The sequence below is a fragment of the Acinonyx jubatus genome, chromosome E1 (genome assembly GCF_027475565.1).
Source record: "Acinonyx jubatus isolate Ajub_Pintada_27869175 chromosome E1, VMU_Ajub_asm_v1.0, whole genome shotgun sequence".
Taxonomy (NCBI): domain Eukaryota; kingdom Metazoa; phylum Chordata; class Mammalia; order Carnivora; family Felidae; genus Acinonyx; species Acinonyx jubatus.
The window spans coordinates 40,146,513-40,170,172 of record NC_069397.1 but is presented as its reverse complement, the minus strand read 5'-3'; the positions used below and the strand labels follow the sequence as shown (position 1 = coordinate 40,170,172).

The 23,660-nt window shown below is 50.5% G+C and overlaps 1 protein-coding gene across 1 annotated transcript; it reads left to right on the top strand.

Annotated features, from left to right (window-relative positions):
* The first annotated feature begins 2,137 nt into the window (after nucleotides 1-2,137).
* Nucleotides 2,138-14,986, top strand: CAVIN1 (caveolae associated protein 1). Its single transcript, XM_027049038.2, has 2 exons — nucleotides 2,138-2,777; nucleotides 12,498-14,986. The coding sequence occupies exons 1-2, from the start codon at nucleotides 2,307-2,309 to the stop codon at nucleotides 13,197-13,199; spliced, it is 1,173 nt and encodes a 390-aa protein (XP_026904839.1). The 5' UTR covers nucleotides 2,138-2,306; the 3' UTR covers nucleotides 13,200-14,986.
* The last annotated feature ends 8,674 nt before the right edge of the window (nucleotides 14,987-23,660 follow it).

Below are 23,660 nucleotides of genomic sequence, written 5' to 3'. Positions count from 1 at the left end.
ACAGTTTGTCTCTTGGGAGAGAAATTAGTTGTGCAGACAAGAGTAGAAAGAAAAGTTCTTTTCACTCCGTTTCTTTGTGTCCTATTCAAAATCTGTATCTTGTATGTCACCTGTGAAAATAATCTAACAAATTAAAAAAAAAATAAGAAACTGGGCCACTAGGCTGGCTCAGTCGGAAGAGCATGTAACTCGGGGTTGTGAGTTCAAGTCCCACATTGGGGGGTAGAGATTACTTAAAAAAAATAAGAACCTTATGAAGGGCTATAAGGTTTTCTACTGTCACTCTTCTTTTTTCTAGAAGTCTTACCAATCCTCAACAGAAGCAACTTAAACTGCTATAATACATTTTCTCTTAAATTTTAAAATAAGTTGGTAATCTGTCAGTTCTTGCAGATATATATCTGCTAGTCATTGGGGCTATCTTGGACTGTCCCAGATACACTGAACTCTTCAGCTCCTTTCTGGCTTGGTGGGTTCTCTGAATGGATTGTTGTGGTCTAAGGCCCCCACTGGGCAGTTTTTCACTCTTCCTAATGATAATGCATGCCAGACTAGAAGTGACCTTTTGCCAAGGCCATCATCTATCCAGCTGGGGAAACCCAAGCTTGGTTTCCTAACCAGGGAAAAGGTTTGTAGCTTTTCTGGGGGAAAGAGGGCTGGTGTCACTCCAGGGAACTCATAGTCCAGTGCTGTGCTGGAGAGCAAAATGGGGGAGCACGGGCAGCCTCTTTTTCTCTAGACTTCTGAGTCCTCCTTGGTTCTGGTCCTTGGTACCCATCACGGTTGAAAATATATCTGTAGTCAATACTCAGGACTGCATGCTCAAAACCAGCATGCATGGGTGGCCATGTCTGCCTATCCCTGTCTCAAAGAAAGGTAGAGTGTTAAAGTAGAAAAAGCAAGAGAGGAGTCCAGGGGCCTGATTAGAGCACCAAGCACCAAGCCAAGGCTAACCCGTGGGTACTCCTGGCAAGTCACTTGCCCTCTCTAGGCCCTCGTGTTCCTGTCTGTCAAATGAGGAGGTGGGATTTGATGATCTCTCTTATTGCTAAGGGCCAGTCTCTGGGATCAGAGAGGTAGATAAACTCCTAGGTCCTGCTCTCTGAAGTTAATGTCAGCTAGGCCTCTGGCAGGGAGAAACACAGGAAAAGGTGATTATTTTTAATATTTGTTTATTTGGGGGAGGGGAGGCAGAGAGAGCAGGACAGAGGATCCAAAGCAGGCTCCGAGCTGACAGCCAGAGACAAATGCAAAGCTCAAATCCATAAACCATGAGAGATCATGACCTGAGCCAAGGTCCCATGCTCAACCCACTGAGCCACCCAGGTGCCCCGGAAAAGTGGTTTTTAAAGAGAGTGAGAGGTTGGTAAAAGGCTTTACTTCCTATTTTACTGTCCATCTCACTCCTACTCTGTTAGCATATTTCTAAGAGAAACATAGAGGAACTTCACAGCCCCTCACCACCTAATCTAAGTTCTCCCTTCCCCAAACCACCCCTCAAGCTTTTATTATTTTTTAAGATTTTATTTTTAGGTAATTCCTACACCCAAAGTGGGTCTTGAACTCACAATCCCAAGACCAAGAGTCCCATGCTTTATTGACTGAGCCAGCCAGACACCCCAGAACCCTTCAAACTTTTAGAACACTGGGTGGTAACTTGGTCGTGGGGGAGGTATTGGCACCTTGGAAAATACTGTGAAAGCCATGGATTTTTTTTCCCTCTCAAAAACTGTGCACAGGCAAATACGATATTCTCCACACGATTTTAGGATCTCAAGTTCTATTTGACTCCCCGCTCTAGAACTTCAAAGGCTGAGGTGGGTTTGTGGGTAAGCAAAAAAAAAAAAAAAAAAAAAAAGCGGGAGAGGCCCACTCTAGGACCTGTTTCCCTTTCCAGCTCACATTCCTCCGCCCCAGTCCCGCTGCGCGGCCTCCGCTGGCAGCCGAGGCCCTAGTCTCCGCTCCAACTATTCCAACCATCCTGGGAAGGGTGGGGCGCTCGGCTCTTGGGTCCCCCTCGGTCGCCCCCCTTCCCCACCATCGGTCTCCCCTTCTGCCCCGGTCCCTCCCTTTCTGGGGTGGGGCCAGCCAATGGGCGACGAGATTCCGGGGTTTGGCCGGGGAGCCCGGGAGCTCACCGATTCCCCGCCCCACAGTTCTGGCCACCGTCCCGGTGCGCACGGACGTGGCTCGAGTTTCCTCGGCTCTCCGCTCTTTCTCGCTTTTCCCCCTCCCGCTCTTCTTCTCCTGGGCTCGGGCTCCAGCTCCAGCTCCACCCGGCCGGCCCCGCACGGCTCCGGGTAGTCATGGAGGACACCCAGCTCCATATCATCGAGCAGCCGCTTCCCGGGTACCCCGAAGTCGGGGACCCGGGGTCCTCCCCTACGGGGGCGCCAGCGGCGGAGGAGCCGTCAGGGGCCGGCTCCGAGGAGCTGATCAAGTCAGACCAGGTGAACGGCGTGCTGGTGCTGAGCCTTCTGGACAAAATCATTGGCGCCGTCGATCAGATCCAGCTGACCCAAGCCCAGTTGGAGGAACGGCAGGCGGAGATGGAGGGCGCCGTGCAGAGCATCCAGGGCGAGTTGAGCAAGCTGGGCAAGGCACACGCCACCACCAGCAACACCGTGAGCAAGTTGCTGGAGAAGGTGCGCAAGGTCAGCGTCAACGTGAAGACCGTGCGCGGCAGCCTGGAGCGCCAGGCAGGCCAGATCAAGAAGCTGGAGGTCAACGAGGCGGAGCTGCTTCGGCGCCGCAACTTTAAAGTCATGATCTACCAGGTGAGCTGGCGGGAAGGACCGCGCCCGGCCCAGCGTCTCCGGGGCTTGGGGTGGGGGGACCTGCCCGCGGTGCTGCGCTCCCGCCAGCCTGGCCTGGCCCGGAGGACCCACCCTCCTTCCGGCGAGCGCCGCTAGAGACGGGTGGGGTGGGTGGCGGATTTCTGTGGAGCGCGGAGGGGCGCGCTGTGCACCCCGTGCCTGATCACCTAACCCCCTCCTTCGGGTGACAAACTCGCAACCGAGTTAGGGGGCTGGACTCGGGGACGCTCCCCATCACAGACCGCTCCCAGCTCGGCTCTGTCAAGTCTACCTACTTGGCCGAGGTTTTGGGAAAAGCCAGGGGTCCCTGGCGGCCGGTGGGCCCGCTGTAAACGGACACTGGCGGCGCGGCCCGGGTTTGGGGCCTCCGGCGCTGTTCGCCCGATATAGCGGGTGATTCAGGGCTCAGGCACGCACCGGCGGGGGCTGCGCCAGGCGAGGGACGCGACCGCCAGCACACGCCCCCGGACCCCGCGCCCTCGCGTGGGCCTCGGCTACCGCCGCGTCCCCTCGCTGCGATCTGCCCCTGGCCCTCCCGGCACTTTCAGGACCTTGAGGATGCTGGCAGCGCGCCCGAACCCTTTGCCGGATGGAAGCAGGCGCGAGGGGTGGGGGAGCGGGGTGCGTTGTGAGAAGTGCAAGAGGGCCCCGGCTGGTCCCGCAATCTAGGCGCGGAGAATCACCCCGCTTGCCTCCCTGACCGCGTAGCAGCAGGCAGACGTGCGGGAGGAGGCTGGCGCGCCCCAGGCCCCGCCCAGGCCGCTTGTTGCTGCCTATGCACCTCTCCTGGTTTCTCCCGCCCTGTTAAAAAAAAATTTTTTTTTTTTTTAATCATAACCCCAAATAAACCTGGAAATCTCAGTGTTGCTGGTCCTCTCCGCTTATCTCTCCCCGATCCCATTAGAAGTGGGTCTGAGCTAAGGGCTTGGTGATCTTTGGTGGGGTGGGAATGTGCCCAGTGTCGCCTGCTCTGCTTCCTGCAGGCCTGGTTGCTGTTCCCACCCCAAGGAGGTGAGACCAAGGGGGTGAAGGGGTTAGTCTATGCTCCCTCTGCCCCTTCCTCTCCCTACAGAAGGAATGTAAGGAAAAGGAAGGCTAGATTTCCCACACCCCCTAGGAGAGAAAACCTGTCAGGGATCTGTGGTTTCACTGACTGCACCAGGGCCTGGTCAACCAGGTTCTGAGTAAACCTCTGGGATTCAGTGAGGTCCTTGCCTTGGTCTCTCTAGGAGGAGCTAAGAGAGATGCAGTGTTTGAGACCAGTAGACACAGGGAGAACGGCGAACTGGCACCTGAGGAGGTGGTGTTGGGACAGAGACAGAAGTGGTGCTCTCCCCCTCCTTCCAATGCCCAGGGACTCCTCCCAAGTGGCTCAAGAAGTGAGCCCCCCCCCCCCCCATATAGCACCATCTGGTAGAAAATGTTTGTCTAGAGCTGTTTGCACTTACTCTAACTGCTCCAAGGAATGTGTGTGTGAACGATTCTTAAAAGAGATCGGATTAGCACGGCGGGGGGGGGGGGGGCACTAAGGAAAGAACACCCAGGGGTCCGGGACAGCCAGCCAGCTCTTTTCTCCAGAGCCTTGTGTGCTAGAAGGTTGCCACGAAGGGCTTGGATAGGTTGCCCTCCTCACTCTAAATATCCCAGACCGCAGAACCTGGAAAAGTTCTCAGCCTTGAGGTAAACCTGTCAAAGGTTGAGATGCTGAGAGAAGGGCGGGTACTGAGGAGAAAAACTCCTGTGCAGGGGCCAGTGGCATCTCCATGACTCCCTTTAGCAGCTGGCAGGGTTCTATACACCTTGTGTCTGTGGGGGTGGGGGAAGGGGGTCTAATCACAGGGTGGCTTTGACTGCATCTGGACTAAACCAGGGCCAGCGGGAGGCAGAAGGCTGAGGCAGAAAGAATGGCACAAGCCGGGGACCTAAGCCCCCAAACCACAGGAGAGATAACTAAGAAATAACATGGTTCCAACCTGGAGAGGAGCTCAGAGGTAAGGAAAAGATTCCAGCAACAGGGGTGGGGCTTCCCTGAAACAGCACTTCCCTGAGCTGCAGAGCAGATGTCCCAGGTAGGGGTGAGGGTGTAGGGTACTGTGCTGCTAAAGGAAAAGCAGAGGCTGCTCCTCCCTGAGTCTGGACGCCTGGGAAGAGAATGAGGTAAAAATAGCTTTGTGCCTTGGCAGACCTAATAGGGAAGACTGGGGGCGGCGGCATTTATGGTAGTCAGGCTGAGGGGTAGGATGCTTGGGTGGCCAAGCTGAGAGAGAGGCTTGGAGAAAGGCCTGGGAGAGTGTGAGTTCTCCAGAGTGGCGACAGGGGAGGGGATGCTGTATTCCCCACTGCAGATGTAGGAGGTGATGATGTGGCACTGGGGGCAGGGTGGAGGGGAGAATGAAAGGAGGGAGAAGGCCCCCGCTGTGGGATCAGGTCATCTGGCCTCCTATATTTTCTTCCTGGGGGATAAAGAAAGGAATGCCTTATGTGGCTTCACCCCATATTCAAGGAACTGCTAGGCGCAATGAGTTCATAGGTTAAGTTTATGTTTGATCCCCCCACCCCGCCACCATGAAATTCAGCACCCTCCATCCCAGGATATCAGAGCCTCCACCCTGAACCCACTTCTGAGTCATTACTGTCCTCTGGCATTTCCCTATCTCCCTAACAAAAACTAGCAGTCTGGCATCCCTTCCTATCAGGTGACACCTGGCTAGGCAACAGCCAGTGAATGCAAAGAGCAAATTCTACTAGCGGCTAGGGGTCAGCGGACTGAGAACTAACTGCTGGGAAGATCAGGCAGATTGTGGGCACACCACAAACAGGAGGGGTAGTGATCATTAAAGAACCAACTCTTCCTGACAATGATTTGGATACTATTAGTGTTTAGAGCACAGAAAAGGGGGCTAAAATGGAAAGAAACATTTTCTGGAGCAGTTTTGATGGGACAGTGACCTACACATGGACCCATCAGACCTGCTCCAAGGGCTTGAGGATAGAACCAGGAAGCACTTAAGGGATTAAAGCCTCATGGGCTTTAAAGGCGAGGGCACCAAGGCTGGAATGTGGGCTTGTTGGCTTTTCCTCCCAAATCCTAACCTAACTTCTAGCTTCTTCCTGGACTTGAAGCAAATCAGGGCTCCCTCGTTCCAGAACTCATAAGCTTTGTCCCCAAATATTCCAATGTGGGGCTCTTGTCCCTCTCATCCCTGTAAGCCTAGTGGCCACGGAAAGAGTGCTTACCACATCCTTCCTCAAAAAAGCGGAGTTTTTCCTGGTCACTGGCTCCAAAGCAGGAGGGTATTTTGGGAAGCATTCCTAAGACCAAAGGAAAATAATTTTCCTCCCTCTGTTTTTTTCCCTTTCTTTTCTTTCTCTCTCTCTTTTTTTTTTTTTTTTTTAGTAAGTAAAATGTGACTCTTGTAAAGGTCAAAATCAAAAAGGGATGCAATGGCACAGAGTAAGCAACTGATAGAAATGAGAGGATACTGTTGCTAGGCAACCTACCTCAGAGATGAGGGGTGGTTTGTTCCATTTTATTGAACCATACTATTGTGAATATTTCATTATTCTGTCATTACAGACTTTTAAGCTGGAAGATACTTCAGAGATCATCAATTTCTGCTCTTTCATTTTGTAGCTGGGGAAGTGGAGGCCCAGAGAGGGGAAGTCACTTGCCTACTGTCGCTGAAGTTAGTGAGGGTCAAAGCGGGGGCAAGAATCCAAATGTACCCCTTCTTCTGCTATATTCTCTGTTCCCCAATTCCTCCTTCCAATCCCGGGCTCTGCAGCAGAAGTCAGGGTGCAGGTTATTCCAACAAGATTAGTTCTGGCTCCTTCATTCTGTAAGGGAGATAGCTGCAGGGTTCTGGCACTCAGGCTACTGTGTGTGTGTGTAGATCCACATGTGCACACATACGCAATATTGGCTAAGAGTGGCTAAGGTTGGTGGCCATTAGCTGCTCAGCCTCATAGTGCCGAAGTAGAGGCAATGACCAGTGACAGTGGCCCAATGACAGTGGGAGGGGAGGGGTGCAGAGGACAAGGTGTGGAGCTCCCTGGCCAGTATGGGGGTGTCCCCTGGCATGGACTCTGCATCTAGTTATGACAGGACCAAGCTGGCTTTCTCCTTGGCCTCCCTGTCACTTGCCCCTTCTCCTTGTACTCCACAGGGGTGGGCTGGCATCTGCTGCTTTGTGTTTTTGTGGCTGTAGGCCCCTACCCTGTCACTGGAGTCTGGTGATGCCCCTAACTGTCCCTCTCCCTGACTTCTGATGGTCCAAAGCAAGAGTGGCAGCTCAGCCCCTCAGAAGGGAGAATAGGAGCTAACACTAGGTCCCCAGGATGTAGGACCTACATAGGTTCCCACCTGTCATAAAAATAGCTCGGTTTTTTTCCTGGTTTCTCTGTGCATTTTGGGCTTTGATATCCCAGGCGTGGGGAGGGGGAGGGGTGGCAAGGGAGGCAAGAGGTGGGGATGTGGCCAAAGGGAAATAGCCAGAACATCCCTCTTCCAAGCCCCTCCCTCTCCTTATCGGGGGTGGCACCCAGTGCCCACCCTGCCCCAGGGGAATAACAAGAACTGGGATCAGCAGCATAGGACTCTGAAGAAAGTGGAGTTGTTCCCTGCTCGCCTTCTTTTTCACTCATCAGAGCCTCCACAGCTAGAGTCAATAACTGGCCTCTTAGAGAACTCCTTTTCCACCCCCAGCAGCCTCTTACCCCCTCACGCCAGCCTTCAATAACATCATCCCAAGACCACAGCTGGGTAGGGATAGAAGGTAGGAGGCCAAGGATGGGACTGGGGAAGATTCTAGAGGGAGGGAGAAAGGCATCTGTTTAAATTGTGTTTATTAATCATGGGCTTGAGTGTGTCCCACTTTCAACCCCAGGGCCCTTGTCATGAAGCATTTAAAATGTGGTTCCTTTCCATCCTAATACATGTTGTACTCCCCTCCCCCTACTCACTAGCTCCAACTCCGCATGCCCACTGAGGCCTCTTTCTCTCAATCCCATCCGCACCCATCTCAAGCCCCATTTAAACCCCTTTTCCTCATCTTAGCCCAAGAAGAAGCTGAAAGCACCCTCTGACCCGGCCACACCCAAGATCGTGCCTTTTGACCTTCTGCCTGAGACTGAGCCCTTTGACCTGAAGCCTGAGACAGTGCCTGAACTCCCACCCTTTGACCAGACGCCTAGGACACTACCCTATTACCCAGAGCCTGTGCCTCTGCCCACCCCAGAGGAGCCAGCAGCCGGTGGGGGCACTTAGGGTCTCCGGGGTGATGTGGGCATGGGGGGTCACTCCAGTCCACCATCAGCTCACTGCTTAGTGGTGGTCAGTGTCTGGATGGCAGGCCTCTTCCAAGCATGGGTGGGTGGCAGGCATGTGAAAACGCTCTCACATTATGCAGAGTTCAGGGGAATGTGTTGTGTGCAATGGGGTGGGAGGTGAAGGGACGGGGCCCTCCCCTACCTCTTGGTTTCTGTCTTAATAGCAGACACTCCAAACACCATCCTTGAGCATGCAGTGTTGCCCTGCATGAAATTGCATGAAACTGTGCTATGGCATCTGATTCTCCTTCCCACTCCCCTTCTGACTCCTCCTCTGGGACAGGCCAGCTTGGCTCAAAGCTTCTCTGGAGAGGGCCCTCATGAGGCCCAGGCCTGGGGTCTGTTCTGTGCCCTGTCCACCCCCTCCCTGTAGCTGAGGAAAACATTTACACTGATTTTTTCCATTTTTTTTAGAAAATGTTTTGCAAAGGGATCCCTTATGTTTGCCAGATCCTGCCTTGGGCGGGGCACCCAAAAGCTGCCAACTCCAAGAGGCCGGATGGAGGGGCATTTTAACTGCCTCTGGCTTGGATCCTTTGGCTTCCCTATACACAAGAGTGTTTCCTCAACTTTTTCTTTCTTTCTTTCTTCTTTTTTTTCCTCCCATAACCATCCTTCTAAGGAGTCTTTTTAGACGTTCTTTTCCCCCGGTCTCCTCCTCCACAAAATCTTAATACTACAGATATGCTATGTATCTGTGTATGCACCGGGACTCTGAGCACTACAAACTATTACACTAAAATCCCCCCTCCCCTCAATAATCCATTTCCACCCTCTTGTGGGCAATATTACCCCTGTTGAGAATCCTGCTCTAACAGAAAGGACCCTTTGCCTTTGGTTTCTCTCACCCCTTGTCTCAGCAATCTAAAGTAATGATCCTGAATTTTTACAACTTTCCCTCTCTTCCACCTCTCCCCAAGTCTAGTACCCTCTTCTAACTTAGTCTCTGAGCAGATCCTAGGTCTCTGAATTACCTCTCCAAAGTCGTCTTCTCTGGCCATTCCCGGGCAGAAGTTGGGGACAGAGCTCTAAGCTAAGAAAGGCTCCTGGGGCGCTTGGCTGGCTCAGTCAGTAGAGGATGTGACTCTTGATTTTGGGGTTGTGAGTTCAAGCCCCACGCTGGGTGTAAAGCTTACTTAAAAAAAAAATTTTTTTTTTTAAGAAAGAAAGAAAAAAGAAAGGCTCATACTTATATCCATATGACATCGTCCCCTTTTCCCTGACAAATGTGAATGCCTGGATCAGGCACATAATAGGTGCTCGATTAAATTATAATCATATTACAGTCTTCTTCCTAAGCCAGAAGATCTTCAGTTTATACAGCAGGGTTGGGGAGAGAGTAGAAGGGGCGGGGAGCCTCCCTGGGGCTCCTGAAACTCACCCTGGACTGGTGCCTTCCTGGGTTGGAGAGCTATGTGTGCTTGGTGGGGGGCAAAGGGATCTATGCATGCTTTTGCTCAGACCTGGTCATTAAAGGTAACTCTGGAAACCAATCCTGTTGGGAGTGGTGGTTTTGTTTAATAAAAACGTGAAAACAGAACACACAGAGACCTCCCCCGCCTGAGGCCCTTCCTTTGGTGAAGGAGCTCTGCCAGGGAAGTAGGGGTGGGACAAGGATGCCTGGCCAGTGTGTGGCCCAGGGTGAGGGGAGGTGCTTTGGAATTGTGTTGGTAGTTGTTGTAGCAACAGGCAGGCTGGGTGGGCCCAAGACAGCACTCCAAGGCTGTGAGTCATAGGGGAAACCTGGCTTGGAAAGGGGGAGAAAAGAGAAAATCCATTAATGGAGGAGAAAAGCTGAAGTCATGGTGGTATACCCTTTCCAGAGCCAGTCTACTGGACACTGTCCAGGGACTTAGGTCGAGTTGTCTCTTCCCTCATCCCCAGGGACGTTCCACCAAGAAGGCAGCTCCTCCGGTGTACACCATCACTCTGGAGGAGACCTACAACGAATGGGGTTATTATATTCCCACATACGTTTCTGGACTGGGGGAGACACCTCCAAATCCAAGAATAAACCTCCTTTCACTGGGAATACTCCCTGATGTTATATTTGAGACCTTTCATCAGAAACGAGGAAGATGGAATTGGCTACAAGAAGCCTGCAACGCTGTCCCTAGCCCTGTTCACTTCCAAGTTCAGCTGGCAAACACCTTTAATCTAGGAAGCCAGAGGCCAGGAAAACCAGTCAGCTCAGCCTTTAGGGGGTGGGGAGGGACAGGAGTGGGTGTGGGAGGGGGGTATCAGGGATGCTAGGAGTGGGGCAGGGAAACAATGTTGATTTGTTTTCCAGCAGCTGGGACTGTTTCCTGATTATTCCCCGCCCATCACCCTAATCCTTCCCTACCCCATCCACATTGTCTGAGCTTAGTGAAAGGCGGGGTTCTCCACTACCCTTTGGTGGAGCGTGTGTGGGGTTTTAGTCAGACAGGCTTGTGAAGGAGAGATCAGAGCTGAAATGTTTTTGATAGTGGAGCTGCAGGTAAATGCTGGGTGGAGAAGGATGAAGAGGTAGGTAGCCCGGAGTTTCGATCATGGAGAGTCCTAGAATGGTGTGTAAAAGAGAGGACTCAAATAGCAGGCAGAGAGACGTGACTGTAAAGAGGGCACCCAAAGGGTACAACTGCAAATTAGAAGGAATGTTAAGACAGGTTGGGACACCCTTCAATGCTTCTGTGAATGATAAGAGGCAGAGGGATGGACAGAATAACTATACCAAGCCAGCTATGGCAGGTGGAGACTACAAGTCCCAGCATGCCCTGAGCCCAGATCACCTTGCCTGCTGGGAGGTGTAGTTGAGTAAAGAGAGCTTGAGGTGGCTTGATGCCTAGCAGTGCTGTGCCCAGTTTGGGAGAAGAGGTGGAGCTAGCTTTCTGTCTTTGTCCTTGCTAATGCTATTGACAGGGAGGGAAGGAAGTTGGGAGGGGGTGTTCCTAGTTTTCAGTGTAAACCAGGAAACTCTGGCGGGGATGTGGATGGGAGAGAAGAGGAAAGAGGTTGGGGGCTGGGGAAGGAATTTCTGCAGCAGGTGGCTCTGAGATACCAAGTGGCGTGTGTGTGTGTGTGTGTGTGTGTGTGTGTGTGTGTGTGTGTGTGTGTTATGAGAGGGGTCAACTCATGTTGCCTCATTTTTCTCAGATGGGATTTCCTTACAATTCTGGGAAACAATCTTCAGAAAACCCTTTGCAAAACGACTGTCTCTCATTCCTTCATCTGAAGTCCCTAAAAAGAGTCTGGGCCAAAGAGATCTGGGTTTATGTTTATGTTCTGGGTTGTGCCCTCTTTCCCTTTCTATAATCAGCCTCCCCTACCTTCTTGTGGGGGATGATCCTGGGATTCTGAAATGTTGGCCCAGAGTCAAGACCTTGGAAAATCTTCCCAGAATGGAAAACAGTGTTGGTGCTAGGTACTCCCAGGGGAAGAGGGAAGAACTGGCTCTGAACTCCAGATCTCAGGGAATCTGGGACCACTACCCTATTCCTGTCTCCTTGAGCTCCAGTCTGGGGGAAAAAGAAACAAGAATGGAAAAAGTAATGCTTCCCTTCCATTCTAAGGCTGGGAAGTCAGAACCATTAATGTCCATGTTGGGGAGAAAACATGCTCTTGGCTGCCAGCCAGCCAGCTTCCTCCTCTTTCCTCCTTCAATTTCTACATGGGGGGGGCGGGGAAGGGGGTGAATGACCACTGCTGGAGCAAATCAGTATGTGGAGGTCAAGGGTGGGGAGCATGGGCGCAGCACAGCTCTCCTTCCCTACAACCGGTTCTGAAATTATCTGAGGCCTGGGAAACGCACTCCCTTTATCTTGCCTTCAAGCTACTTACCTGGGGGTCACCTGACACTGGCTGTGAACTCACTCCCTCCTACCTTCACCCCTCAACCGCGTCCCAAACCCTTTTGCGTTTTGGCTTGGCTAGAGCAGTGTGGGACTCCGTGCGCCAGAGGGCGCTCTGCCCATTCCCAAAGTTAAAAGTTGTGTTCCCTGGGACGCAATTGGTAAGGAGTGGTTTTCCTATAAGATGGGGGGATGTAGGGCATAGGACAGGGTTGGAGGGCTGCAGAGATAACCAGCCCCAGCGCAATTACACTACAAGCCAATCTCTGACTGGAAGCTCGGTTCCCTCCTCGCCCTGTCTGCATAGTTAACATTCATTCAACACATTTTATTGGACACCGACACAGTGTGTCCAGCTCAGGGTCGAGGCTCTGGGGTTACACCGACGAAGGAGTCAGGCCGATTTCACGGCTACCAGGCCACAGGAGCACCCCCACCCTGCCTCCGGTTCGTCCAGTGTCCCCCATGTCCCTGCCCAACCCTCCGCTCTGCCCCTCACCTCTCCGCTCCGCTCTCCTTTTAGGATGAAGTGAAACTGCCGGCCAAGGTGAGCATCAGCAAGTCGCTGAAAGAAGCGGAGGCGCTGCCTGAGAAGGAGGGCGACGAGCTGGGCGAAGGCGAGCGGCCCGAGGAGGACGCGGCGGCGCTCGAGCTGTCCTCCGACGAGGCGGTGGAGGTGGAGGAGGTCATCGAGGAGTCGCGTGCCGAGCGCATCAAGCGCAGCGGCCTGCGGCGCGTGGACGACTTCAAGAAGGCCTTCTCCAAGGAGAAGATGGAGAAGACCAAGGTGCGCACCCGCGAAAACCTGGAGAAGACCCGCCTCAAGACCAAGGAGAACCTGGAGAAGACGCGGCACACGCTGGAGAAGCGCATGAACAAGCTGGGCACGCGCCTCGTCCCCGCCGAGCGGCGCGAGAAGCTCAAGACCTCGCGAGACAAGCTGCGCAAGTCCTTCACGCCCGACCACGTGGTCTACGCGCGCTCCAAGACGGCGGTGTACAAGGTGCCGCCCTTCACCTTCCACGTCAAGAAGATCCGCGAGGGCGAGGTGGAGGTGCTGAAGGCCACCGAGATGGTGGAGGTGGGTGCCGATGACGACGAGGGCGGCGCGGAACGCGGCGAGGCGGCAGACCTGCTGCGCGGGAGCAGCCCCGACGTGCACACGCTGCTGGAGATCACCGAGGAGTCGGACGCCGTGCTGGTGGACAAGAGCGACAGCGACTGAGCGGACGCGGGGCTCTGCCCAGGAGGCCGCGCCACCCCGCCCCGCCTCTCCCTGCCCCCTTCCCACGCCTTTCCTCTCCCGCCCCCCGCCCGGAACTTTCTCTATCGCATTCTCTGTCGGCCCCAAACGGGCTGAGATATTTCTAAATTGACAACGCCGCCCCTCCAGGTGCACCTCTCCAAGTCTTAAAGCTGTTAAGATGGGAGAGGGAGGCAGCCTCTTCTACGAACAGCCCCAATTTGGGCATAGTCTGGGTGGGAATGGAGAGGGGGAGTGATCCGTGTCCTGGTCGTCCAAGTCAGGGATCTTAAAGGAAATTGCTGTCATTTCCATGGTTGCCCCCCCCCCCCCCCACTTTGGGGTAGGCTGCCTTCCCCCTAACCTCCACCTCACACTCACAGCCAACTGCTGTCATTCCTGCTCACTGAGCTCTTTTTTCCTCATCCTGATCCCTGGAGACTTCAAAGCCAAAGTTACCATAAAAGGAAAGAGTGAATCTCAAAGAGGACCCTTGCCCACACGGAAGCCCCATACTGGAAGGACTTAAAAGCAGCTTTTGGGAGAACCTGGGGCAGTGGGGGAAGAAGGCAGAGTGAGCTGTGAGTCTGGAAAGAGAGTCTAGCACAGGTGGTATCTGTAAAGCGTCCCAACAAGGAAGCCTGGAGCTAAGTACCACCCTGGGGAGGGAGGGCGCTGGTGTGGAGAACACTTACATGTTTATGCATCCGCAGCAGCAGCACATGGCTATGGCTTTAGGAAGGAGAATGGGAAATAGTAGAAAGTGGAAATGGGTGAAGAGAGGAGAATTCTCCTCATTAGCAGCCTGAGAAACACAGGACGAGAATCCCATCTTAAGAGGGATTCTCAGAGGACAGCAGGACAATTTTCAGAATAAGGAGGGAGGACAGTTATGAGAAAGCAATGATCCAAAGGGAAGACAGAGGGAAGCCTCACCTTTGTCCCTTAAATGAGATGTGAATGGTGGCGCCCCTTGTGGCAGCCCATGTCTCAAAGTCCAGAAAAGGAGGGTCCCAGAAGGGGGTAGCACCAGACTGTGGAGAGCTGGGAGTTAGGAGGGAGGCAGCCAGGAAAAGAGAGCAAGGTGCAAACCGCCAGGGCACCAAGCTGAGAGCTGGAGGGGGGAAGGGGAGTGTATGGAGCAACCCAGCCTTGGCTCACTCCTGGCAGTTTCTTCTCAAGATCCTTCCCTAGAGCTAGTATCGGAGCTGCAAAACTTGTCAAGCCCTCCTTACCCTTGTGGGTGCTTCTCCTGAATCGGTGGTGGTGACAGGGATGCTACTTCCAGTCCAAAAGCCTGATTTCTGTAGTCCACTGACAGGTTCTTCTCTGGACACTTCAGTACTCCCTGTTCCTGTGGCTTGTCAGAAGGTAGGACAACTCCCTTCCCCCTCAAGCCCAGCCCAGAGAGAGCTGAGGGCTTCCTTCTCCCCCACCTCCTCTGCCTCCTCTTCCCTGCTCTGCTTTTTAGAATTGCAGCTAATTGTTTTAAGGGGTGGAGGGAGGGAGCCTGGGGACACAAACTTTTTTTTTACAATACAAAGCTTTGCTTCTCTCCCCTCGTTTTCTTGGTTCCCTTCTCTCTTCTGGACGGTTGGAGACTCTTCAGCTGAGGGAGGATGGGGATTGTGGGACAAGGTCCCTTGGTGCTGATGGGCTGAGGGGCCTGAGTTGTGGGCAGATACAGTTTCCTGTGGGCTCTGGGGAGCCTGTCATGTTGCTGTGTCCTGGTAAGCAGCCCGACCAATAAACCTGCTTTTCTAAAAGGATCTGCGTTGGATTATATTCTCTGAAGGCAGTTACATAGGCTCAGTTGCAGAGGACAGGAGGGGGCCAGGGAGGGGAAAAGGGAGACGACTGTTGGTTTAAAGTTATTTATTTATTTATCTGTTTAGGTGGAGGCGGGGGAGGGAGAAAGAGAATCCCAAGGAGGCTCCGCACTGTCAGTGCAGAGCAAGACGTGGGGCTTGAGCTCACCAACGTGAGATAGTGACCTGAGCCAAAATCAAGAGGTGGATGCTTAACTGACTGTGCCACCCAGGTGCCCCACAGACAATTGGTTTAAACCCGCCTCATTTGCCTGGGTGGGGAGTGGGAGTGGGGTGTTACCATCATCCCTGTTTTTAGAGATGAAGAAACACAGGGTGACTCGTCTAAAGTCAAGTACCCGGTAAAGTCAAGTCCCCGGTAAGTGGCAGAGCTGGGATTATAAACCAGGCAGCCTGGTTCCACAGTCTGACTGATAAGAATCTATAACCCTGTACTGTCTAGATAGATCCACTTCCCTGATGTCAAGGCATTAATTAGCCCTCCAGACACACTCAGTTACTCTACTCAGTTTGAGCTTCCTCCCAAATGTACATTTCCAGATCATGGGCCTAGAGGAGGCAGTCTGGGGAGGGGAAAAATCAGAGGCCCTGACTCAGAGGGCTGACTGTCCTAGAGAAAGGATTCCAGTCCGTGTTATATGTGCCAGTCATAGTCACACAGCATATTTAATTCTCCCCCAAATCCTGGGATGGGCACCGATTTCACTGTGCAGCCTCTCTTCCCCATGAGCAAGCAGCCTGCTCTACCTTGTCCACAAGTTATGGGTTTCCTAGAGCAAGGGACTCAAATCATCACGTGGGTTCTGCCCGCATCAGAATCACCCTAATGAAAATACCGTCATTCCTGGGGCTCCAACCCAGCCTTCTGCCACTACCTCAAACAAGCTGGGTCCTTCCTCATGAGCGATGCATTTGACTCCCCTGCCCCTGCCACCAGTAACAAGCACAGTGGAGTCTGGAGTTCTAAATCTCCCAGAAAGGGTTGGCTTCCCACCAAAAGAAATGAAAACTGATGCTGAAAATTCAGAGCACGGGAGCCTGGAAACTTCCCTCCTGCCAGGAGAGGGTCCTTCTTCCTCTGGGATCCAGATGTACAGCTGTGAGAAGCAGGGAATGATGTCAGGACCCCAGCTATGGAATAATAAGGACAAGGGAAACCAGAAAAGCCCTGGGGTAGTGGGGCCATCATTTACTTCTCCTACCTACAGTAAAGCACCTGACACACACAAACCCCTTTCCTTCTAGAAGCCATGCCCCTCACTGGTCCACCAGCAGCAGAATGACTCGGCTGTACCTTCCCTACCCAATGTTATTCCGGGCACCACTTTGTTAAGAGCAGTCCTAATTCTCTGAACAGCCACATTTCTGCTGGCTCCGGCTCCATGGCATTCCTTCTTTACATAACAGTGTGGGGCCGAAACTTCCTTGAATCAGAATTTACTCCTTTTCCTCTTCCCTTGCTGCTGAGGGGAGGAGGAGGGCTGGTTTCAGGCACTGATGAGAGAGTCAACTGCCTACCAATCAGATTTTATGGAATTCCAAGGTCCCACAGCTACAAAGCCCTTTTTCCCCCAACCAGTCATGAACTTGCCCACCCATCATTAGCAGTATTTCCATGGGTTAGAAGCAGACAATAAACTAGGGGTATTGTCTCTCGAAGGATCCCATCAAATGTGACCCAGGATCAAAGGAAGTTCCTGTACAGTCTCAGATTGAGTTATCAGGTCTCTAAATGGTACCTTCAAAGTCCTATTCCAAAGAGGTAACTTTTCATTGGGGTCAGAAGGAAACAGCTATAGTCAGTCTTAGACTGGTCCAGACCTTCATCTGCTCCCACCCAGAGTATTTGAAATGACTTTAGATTCTCTTTCCAGGGCGCCTGGGTGGCTCAGTCAGTTGATCTTCTGACTCTTGGTTTTTGGCTCAGGTCATTATTCCAGGGTGGTGGGATTGAGCCCACATCATGCTCCACTCTGAGTGTGGAGCCTGCTTAAGAATCTCTCTCCCTCTGCCCCTCTTCCCTGCTTATGCATGCACTCTCTCTCTCTCAAATAATAATTTAAAAATAGATTATTTTTCCAATCCATTCTCCACACTACTGCCAGACAGAGATAGAATAAGTAAAGATAGAGGAATATATATTTTTCCCTTTATTTTAGAGAGAGAGAGAGAAAGAGCAGGGGAAAGAGAGAGAAAGAGAGAGAATCTTAAGCAGGCTTCATGTTCAGCACAGAGACTGATGCTGGGCTCGATCCCATGAGCCTGGGATCATGACCTAAACCAAAACCAAGAGTCGGATGCTCAAAAAACTGAGCCACCCAGGCACTCCAAGAAATATAAATATAAATATAAATATATATATGTATATATTTGTATATATAAAAATACATATATACATTTTTTAACGTTTATTTATTTTTGAGAGAGACAGAGTGCAAACCAGGGAGGGGCAGAGAGGGAGATAGAATCCAAAGCAGGTTCCAGGCTCTGAGGTGTCAGCATGGAGCCCAATTCGGGGCACAGACTGAGAGAGAGGGAGAGAGAGAGGGAAGCAGGGCTCACCCGAGGTAGGGCTGAAGCTCACCTGATGCGGAACTTGAACTCATGAATCATGAGATGATGACCTGAGCCAAAGTCAGATACTTAACAACCAAGCCACCCAGGTGCCCTGTTTTGTTTTGTTTTGTTTTGTTTTTTAAGTTTATTTTTATTTATTTCGAGAGAGAGAGAGAGAGCAAGCAGAGCGGGCAGAGAAAGAGGGAGACAGAATCCCAAGCAGGCTCTGCACTGTCAGCACAGAGCCCGATATGGGGCTCAAACTCACAAACGGTGAGATCACGGCCTGACTTGAAACCAGCAGTCAGACGTTTAACTGACTGAACCACCCAGGTGCCCCTCCACTGTATTTGTTTTATTAATAATCAGATTTTCCCCATGTGCTGGTAAAGATGGTCATCAATAACTTCAGGCTTGTGGCTTAACAGCTAAACAACCCTAGTTAAGAGTGTTTCTTTCCAAATCCTTCTGGCCAGAATCACAGATATGATGTCCATGGGCCCTGTTAGGTCATAGATCCAAACCACTGTGCCTCTGACCAAATCTAGGGTATGTATCACTTCTAGAACCGTGGAATAGAGAGTGAGAAAGGCTGATTTCCCAAATGAAAATTGGGTTGCTGTTATCAACAGACAGGGGAGAGGATGATAGGCCGACAAAACAACAGATGTTCTTTCCCAGTGATCTGTTTGTGATACTGTGCTAGGAGCCAAGAACTAAAAAAAACAACACATCTAGCTCTTGATTTTAAAGGGTTTGCAATTAGTGGGAAAGGCAGATGTACAAAAGAGCTCAAAGAGACGACTGTAAGAGAGGTAAAGCAAAATGCAATGGCAATACACTGGCAAGGGATTAATCCTGCTTGGGGAATATGGGGACATTTAAAGTAGGAAGGTGGCTTCTAAGCTGCTATCCTAAAAATGGGTAGGATTTCAAATAGATGTTGCTAGAGAGCTGAGACAGTATTTTAGATGATTTTTGTGTCACCAGAGCCTAACAGTGTCTCAAATACAATCACAGTGGTTAATGGTTCTTTGGTTGAAAATATAAGAAAAAAAAAAGACATTGGCCAAATGGGAAAAAGGAGCTTATGTTGGAAGGCTGCCAAGATACCCTGTGGACTCCAAGGAATCACTGAATGGCTAAGTTAGGAAGAATAGGCATCAGGGCATCTCCAGGGACTTCTGAGAGGGAGTTGATGGATAGCCTTCTCTAACATGCTGACATTAATGGAACTCCGCTCTAAGGGCTCCCAGGTTCTATGCCTCTCAGTTTCAAATTCCAGATTCCTGGCAAAGAAAATCTGATTAAGGCAATTAACATCCGTGTTCATCCTGGATTTAATAATCTATGGCCAGGAGGAAAGGATCATGTAATACAGACGTGGCTGAAAGGACCCATTTCAGTATATGATTGCAAGTGGGGAGAGGAGCAAGCCCCAGGAAAGGAGGACTTGTTGAGAGCCAGGCAGGACCCAAGAGATAGCCATTAACATTGTAGGTACTCAGAAAGTGGTAATTAAGTGAAAGCAGTGATGTGGGACAGGGAAAGTTCTCCAGGCAAAGGGAACAGTGTGCAGAAAGGCAAAGAGGGCAGGAAAGCAGAAGGCATAACCAAAGAACAGTTAATAGAATTATGGAATGTTGGAACTGAAAGAGGTTTTGTTTTATAGATGAGGCAACAGTAAGAATCATTTTACAGAGGAAGTTTCTGCAGACCCAGGAGATAAAGTAATTTATCTGCACCTAATAAGACTCTGCACAAAAGAGTTGTCAGAAGAGAGGTGTTCCTTTGAGGTGCTAGGAATAGATGAGTTTGCCAAGGGAGGGGGGTCAGAGGGAGAAAAGGATGGAATTAAAAGCAGGAGTGCTGGGTGGCTCAGGTGGTTAAGTGTCCAGCTCTTGATTTCATCTCAGGTCACGATCTCACGGTTCATGGGTTCAAGCCCCGTGTAGGGCTCCGCACTAACAGCATGGTGACTGCTTGGGATTCTCTCCCTCTCTCTCTGCCCCTCCCATGCTTTCTCTCTCTCTCTCTCTCTCTCTCTTACAATAAGTAAATAAATTAAAAAAAAAGTTAAAGGCAGAAGTGCCCAACCTTAGGAAGTCGTGGGGATGGTGGGGTGGGGGCAGCAAAGTGGACCATGGATGGTCAGAGAGGGAAAAGGACATCTTTCTGGGCAAGGCACTTCCATAAACATTATCTCAGGTAATTCTGATGGGTATTGGATGTTCCTCTGCTCAGAAAAGTCCCTGCCCTTTTCTTCCAGGGCTGTGTCTCTGCTGGGTGACCAGGACCCCTGCCCCTGTTCACAGCTGCCTTGTCAAGATGGATATCTGGTCCTTTCTGGGCCAATGAAATCCTCTATGCCATCAACTTAGAATTTTGAACCAACAGCCACAGAGACTGAACATTTTCAGCAGCAGCCTCAGGTCATAATAAAGGAAAGGTAGAGCTTTAGTGAGATGTTCTACAAAACCCCTCTCTGGTGAGGTTCCTGAAATTGCTCTTCCCAAGGTGTGGCTGTTCAACTCTTTATTGAAATTTGGAAGCCATCTCAGTTTCTTTCTGATAAGTCTCTCCAATTTTGTGATTTTTTTATTTTGTGTAAGATAATAATAGCTAACGTAAATTGAAGGGGTGCAATGAGCCGGATGCTATATTGAATGCTTTGCTTGTTACTTCATCTAATCGTCATAACAACCTATGAGGGAGATGCTCTCATAGTTCCTATTTCATTGATGAGGATACTCATCAACTTCTCTAATGAGTCTCAGAGAGGTTAAACAGCCAGCCCAGGGGCACATTGCTGCATAGGTGGGGTGCCCGAGCAGTGGACCCTGCCAGGATCTGGCTTTTACCTGCCATGCTTCACAGTTAACTTGAGAGTATCTTCCAATCAAAAACATTTTATTCTTTTATTTAAAAATATTTTAGGGGCGCCTGGGTGGCTTGGTCGGTTAAGCGGCCGACTTCAGCTCAGGTCATGATCTCGCGGTCCGTGAGTTCGAGCCCCGCGTCGGGCTCTGTGCTGACAGCTCAGAGCCTGGAGCCTGTTTCAGATTCTGTGTCTCCCTCTCTCTCTGCCCCTCCCCTGTTCATGCTCTGTCTCTCTCTGTCTCAAAAAAAAAAAAAAAGTTAAAAAAATTTTATTTTTTCTGAAGTAATCTCTACACCCAATGGGGGGCTCAAACCCACAACCCCGAGATCAAGAGTCGCATGCTCCACCAACTGAGCGAGCCAGGAGCCCCATCAAAAACATCTTAACGCAAACTAACCAAGGTCAGAATCATGTTCTCTATTTGAAGATGTGGGTGCTGAGGCTCGGAGAGGGTAAGGAATGTGCCCAGGGCTCCACAGTTTATTCTGTGTCAAAGCCAGGATTCAAACCCAGTGTGTCTCACGTTAGCTCCATTAGCTTTCTAGTTAATGCAATGGCTTCTATGGACTGCTGCAATGGTCAAGGGAGGAAAATATGTCGAGGAGAGAGGAGGGGAAACAGTTGATAGTACCACATTCTGTAGCAAAGTTAAATAAAATGACAAAAAGAAGACATTAGCTTTGATTAAGAGGAGATTCTTGGTGGCCCTCAAGAGCACAGTCCTATGGAGAAAGAGGGCAGAAGCCACTTTGGTAGCACAAGCGGGGGTGGGGACATGGGGAACATGATGGGAAAGAGGGATAACTTGAGGGTCGAGATAGGAAAGAAGGAATATCTTCAGAGACAGAAGTGAAGAATAAGTGGAGAAGGTCAGGAGGCAGAAGGGAATTAATAAAACTCAGAGAGGGGAAGAGTGGGACCAAGAGCACTTCTATTTGTTCAGTAAGTCTTTATTGAGCACCTAGTATATGCCCAGCACTCAGGAGGCAAGGGAGCAGCAAACAGGTAAGATCTGTTTTCCTGGAACTGACAGATAAGAGACTGTATACAGGTAAATAAAATGACGAGTATGGTAAGAGTTCCACAGGAAATAGCACATAGTGATTAACACTCTGGGAGCAACTGTAGGTGGGAGTAGTTAGACAAGGCTTCTCTAAGCAAGTGAGACCAGTAGGGTGAGGAGGAACTAGTTGTGCCAAAGCTGGAGATGGAACAAGAATGGGATGTGCAAAGGCCCTGAGGTGGGAAATGGACTAGCTGGAATTTAGTGGGCAGGAGGCAGGTTGGTGGGATAGGCAGGGCCTTGACAGGAATGAGAAAAAGCAGAACTCCTTTATCCTAAACCCTATGGGAAGCCACTGAAGGGACAGAATGACATGAATGATGTTTTAAGCAGCACAGGGAAAGAGCTTAGCCTTGAAAATATTGAGGAGGGAGGACTGTTCTTCAGACAGGAGGAAAAAGAGATGCTCTTTTCTCTTATTTGAGTGAGGGGGAGTTGGGCAGTCCTGGTGAGCCCTTCTGTTGCCGAGCCCCACGGGGGTCCTATCACATACACACATTGCCCCGTGCCTCCTTTGGTCACTGCAGTGACTCGCCACCCATTTACCACCCCGAGATTCTTGTCTAAATCTCTTCTTTGCCATGCCTTCTTCTTGATTTAGAGTTCAACTGCTAATTCCTCCAGGGAAGAGGGAGTAAATAAAGTTTCTAGAACTTTACAAAGTCTGATCAGTCTCAGTTCCTGATCTAGCTTATAGTTCCTGAGTCTCTCTGAAGAGATCAATGGAAACTTATCCTCCCTACCCATCGCTATGTAACAAACCACCCAAAAACTTACTGGCTTAAAACAACGACAACATTTATTTTGCTTATGAATTTGTAATCTGTGTAAGGTTCAGTAAAGATGACTCACCTCTGCTTCACTTGGCCTCTGTTGGGGTGGCTTGAAAGATGGGGGGCTGGAATCATCTGGAGGCTGCTTCCATTCATGGCTGATGCCTGCTGTCGGCTGGGCCTTAGCTAGACTGTTGGCCAGAACACCTTCATGTGGGCTCTACGCGTAGCCTGGGCTTCCTCACAACACTTCCAAGGGCGAGTGTCCCAGGGAAAGAGTCAGGTGAAAGCTATATCGTGTTTTATGGCCTAAACTCAGAAGTCACGCAGCATCATTTCCACTGTGTTCTATTTATTAGAAGTAAGTTACTGAGGGAGTGGAAGCAGACTCTTCCTTTAAATGGGAGAAGTATCAAGGAATTTGCAGACATGTTTATAAACCACCATATGCTTGAACGAGCTGGGGCTGGGATTCTGCCTTTATTCATTTGTTGGGTGGAGGGTGGGAGCCTCACTTTTCCTCTCCCTTAAACTCTTCCTTGGGGATCCAGGAGGAGGGTTAAGCCTGGGGATATAGTCAAGAAAGAGCAGCTATTCACGTTCTTGAATCAGACTCACGTAGATTTCAATCCTGTCTCTGCCATTTACCAGCTTGATGTTTTGGGGTAAGTCACTTCACCTTGGGTAAGCCTCATCTTCTTAATCTGTAAAATCACAGTATCCTCCTCATGGGGTCATTATAAGGATTGAGTTAATAGATGGGTTACATAATACATGTTCAGAGCAGTGTCTAGTTCATAGTAAATACTCCGTGGCTAGCTATTACTGATATGATTATTCAAAATATGTTTATTAATATTTAATCCATGCTTCGGTGAGTTCTAGCCCACAAGTGGGCTAGATGCTAGCTTCTGGAATTATGAAAATGAGCACGAAGGGGGTTCAAGCTTCTAGGAACCTACAGCTCAGGGGGGATATGTTTGTTTTGTTTTTGTTTTTGTTTTTAAGAAATCTCTACACCCAACATGGGGTTTGAACCCATGACCTCGAGATCAAGCGTTGCACGCTCACGGACTGAGCCAGCCAGGCACCCCTGGGATATGTTTTAAGCATGTAGGCAGAGTCCAGGCTTTGGAGTCAGCCAGACCTGGTTCTCATTCTGAGTTTGTCCATAGTTTCTAGCTGTGGGAATTTGGACCAGTCTTCCACTTTCTCAGCCATAGTTTTCTCTGTTGAAAATGAGAATTACAAAAGTACCTGCCTCACTGGGGTTCTGGTGAGGATCAAATACAATAATCTACATAAAAAGCTTAGCATAATTCTTGGAACATGGTAATTACT

Bases quoted from the DNA above. Each gene is read 5' to 3' on its own strand.
- CAVIN1 (XM_027049038.2), top strand. From the start codon at position 2,307: ATGGAGGACACCCAGCTCCATATCATCGAGCAGCCGCTTCCCGGGTAC. The intron at 2,778-12,497 runs GTGAGCTGGCGG...CTCTCCTTTTAG, and splicing joins TTAAAGTCATGATCTACCAG to GATGAAGTGAAACTGCCGGC.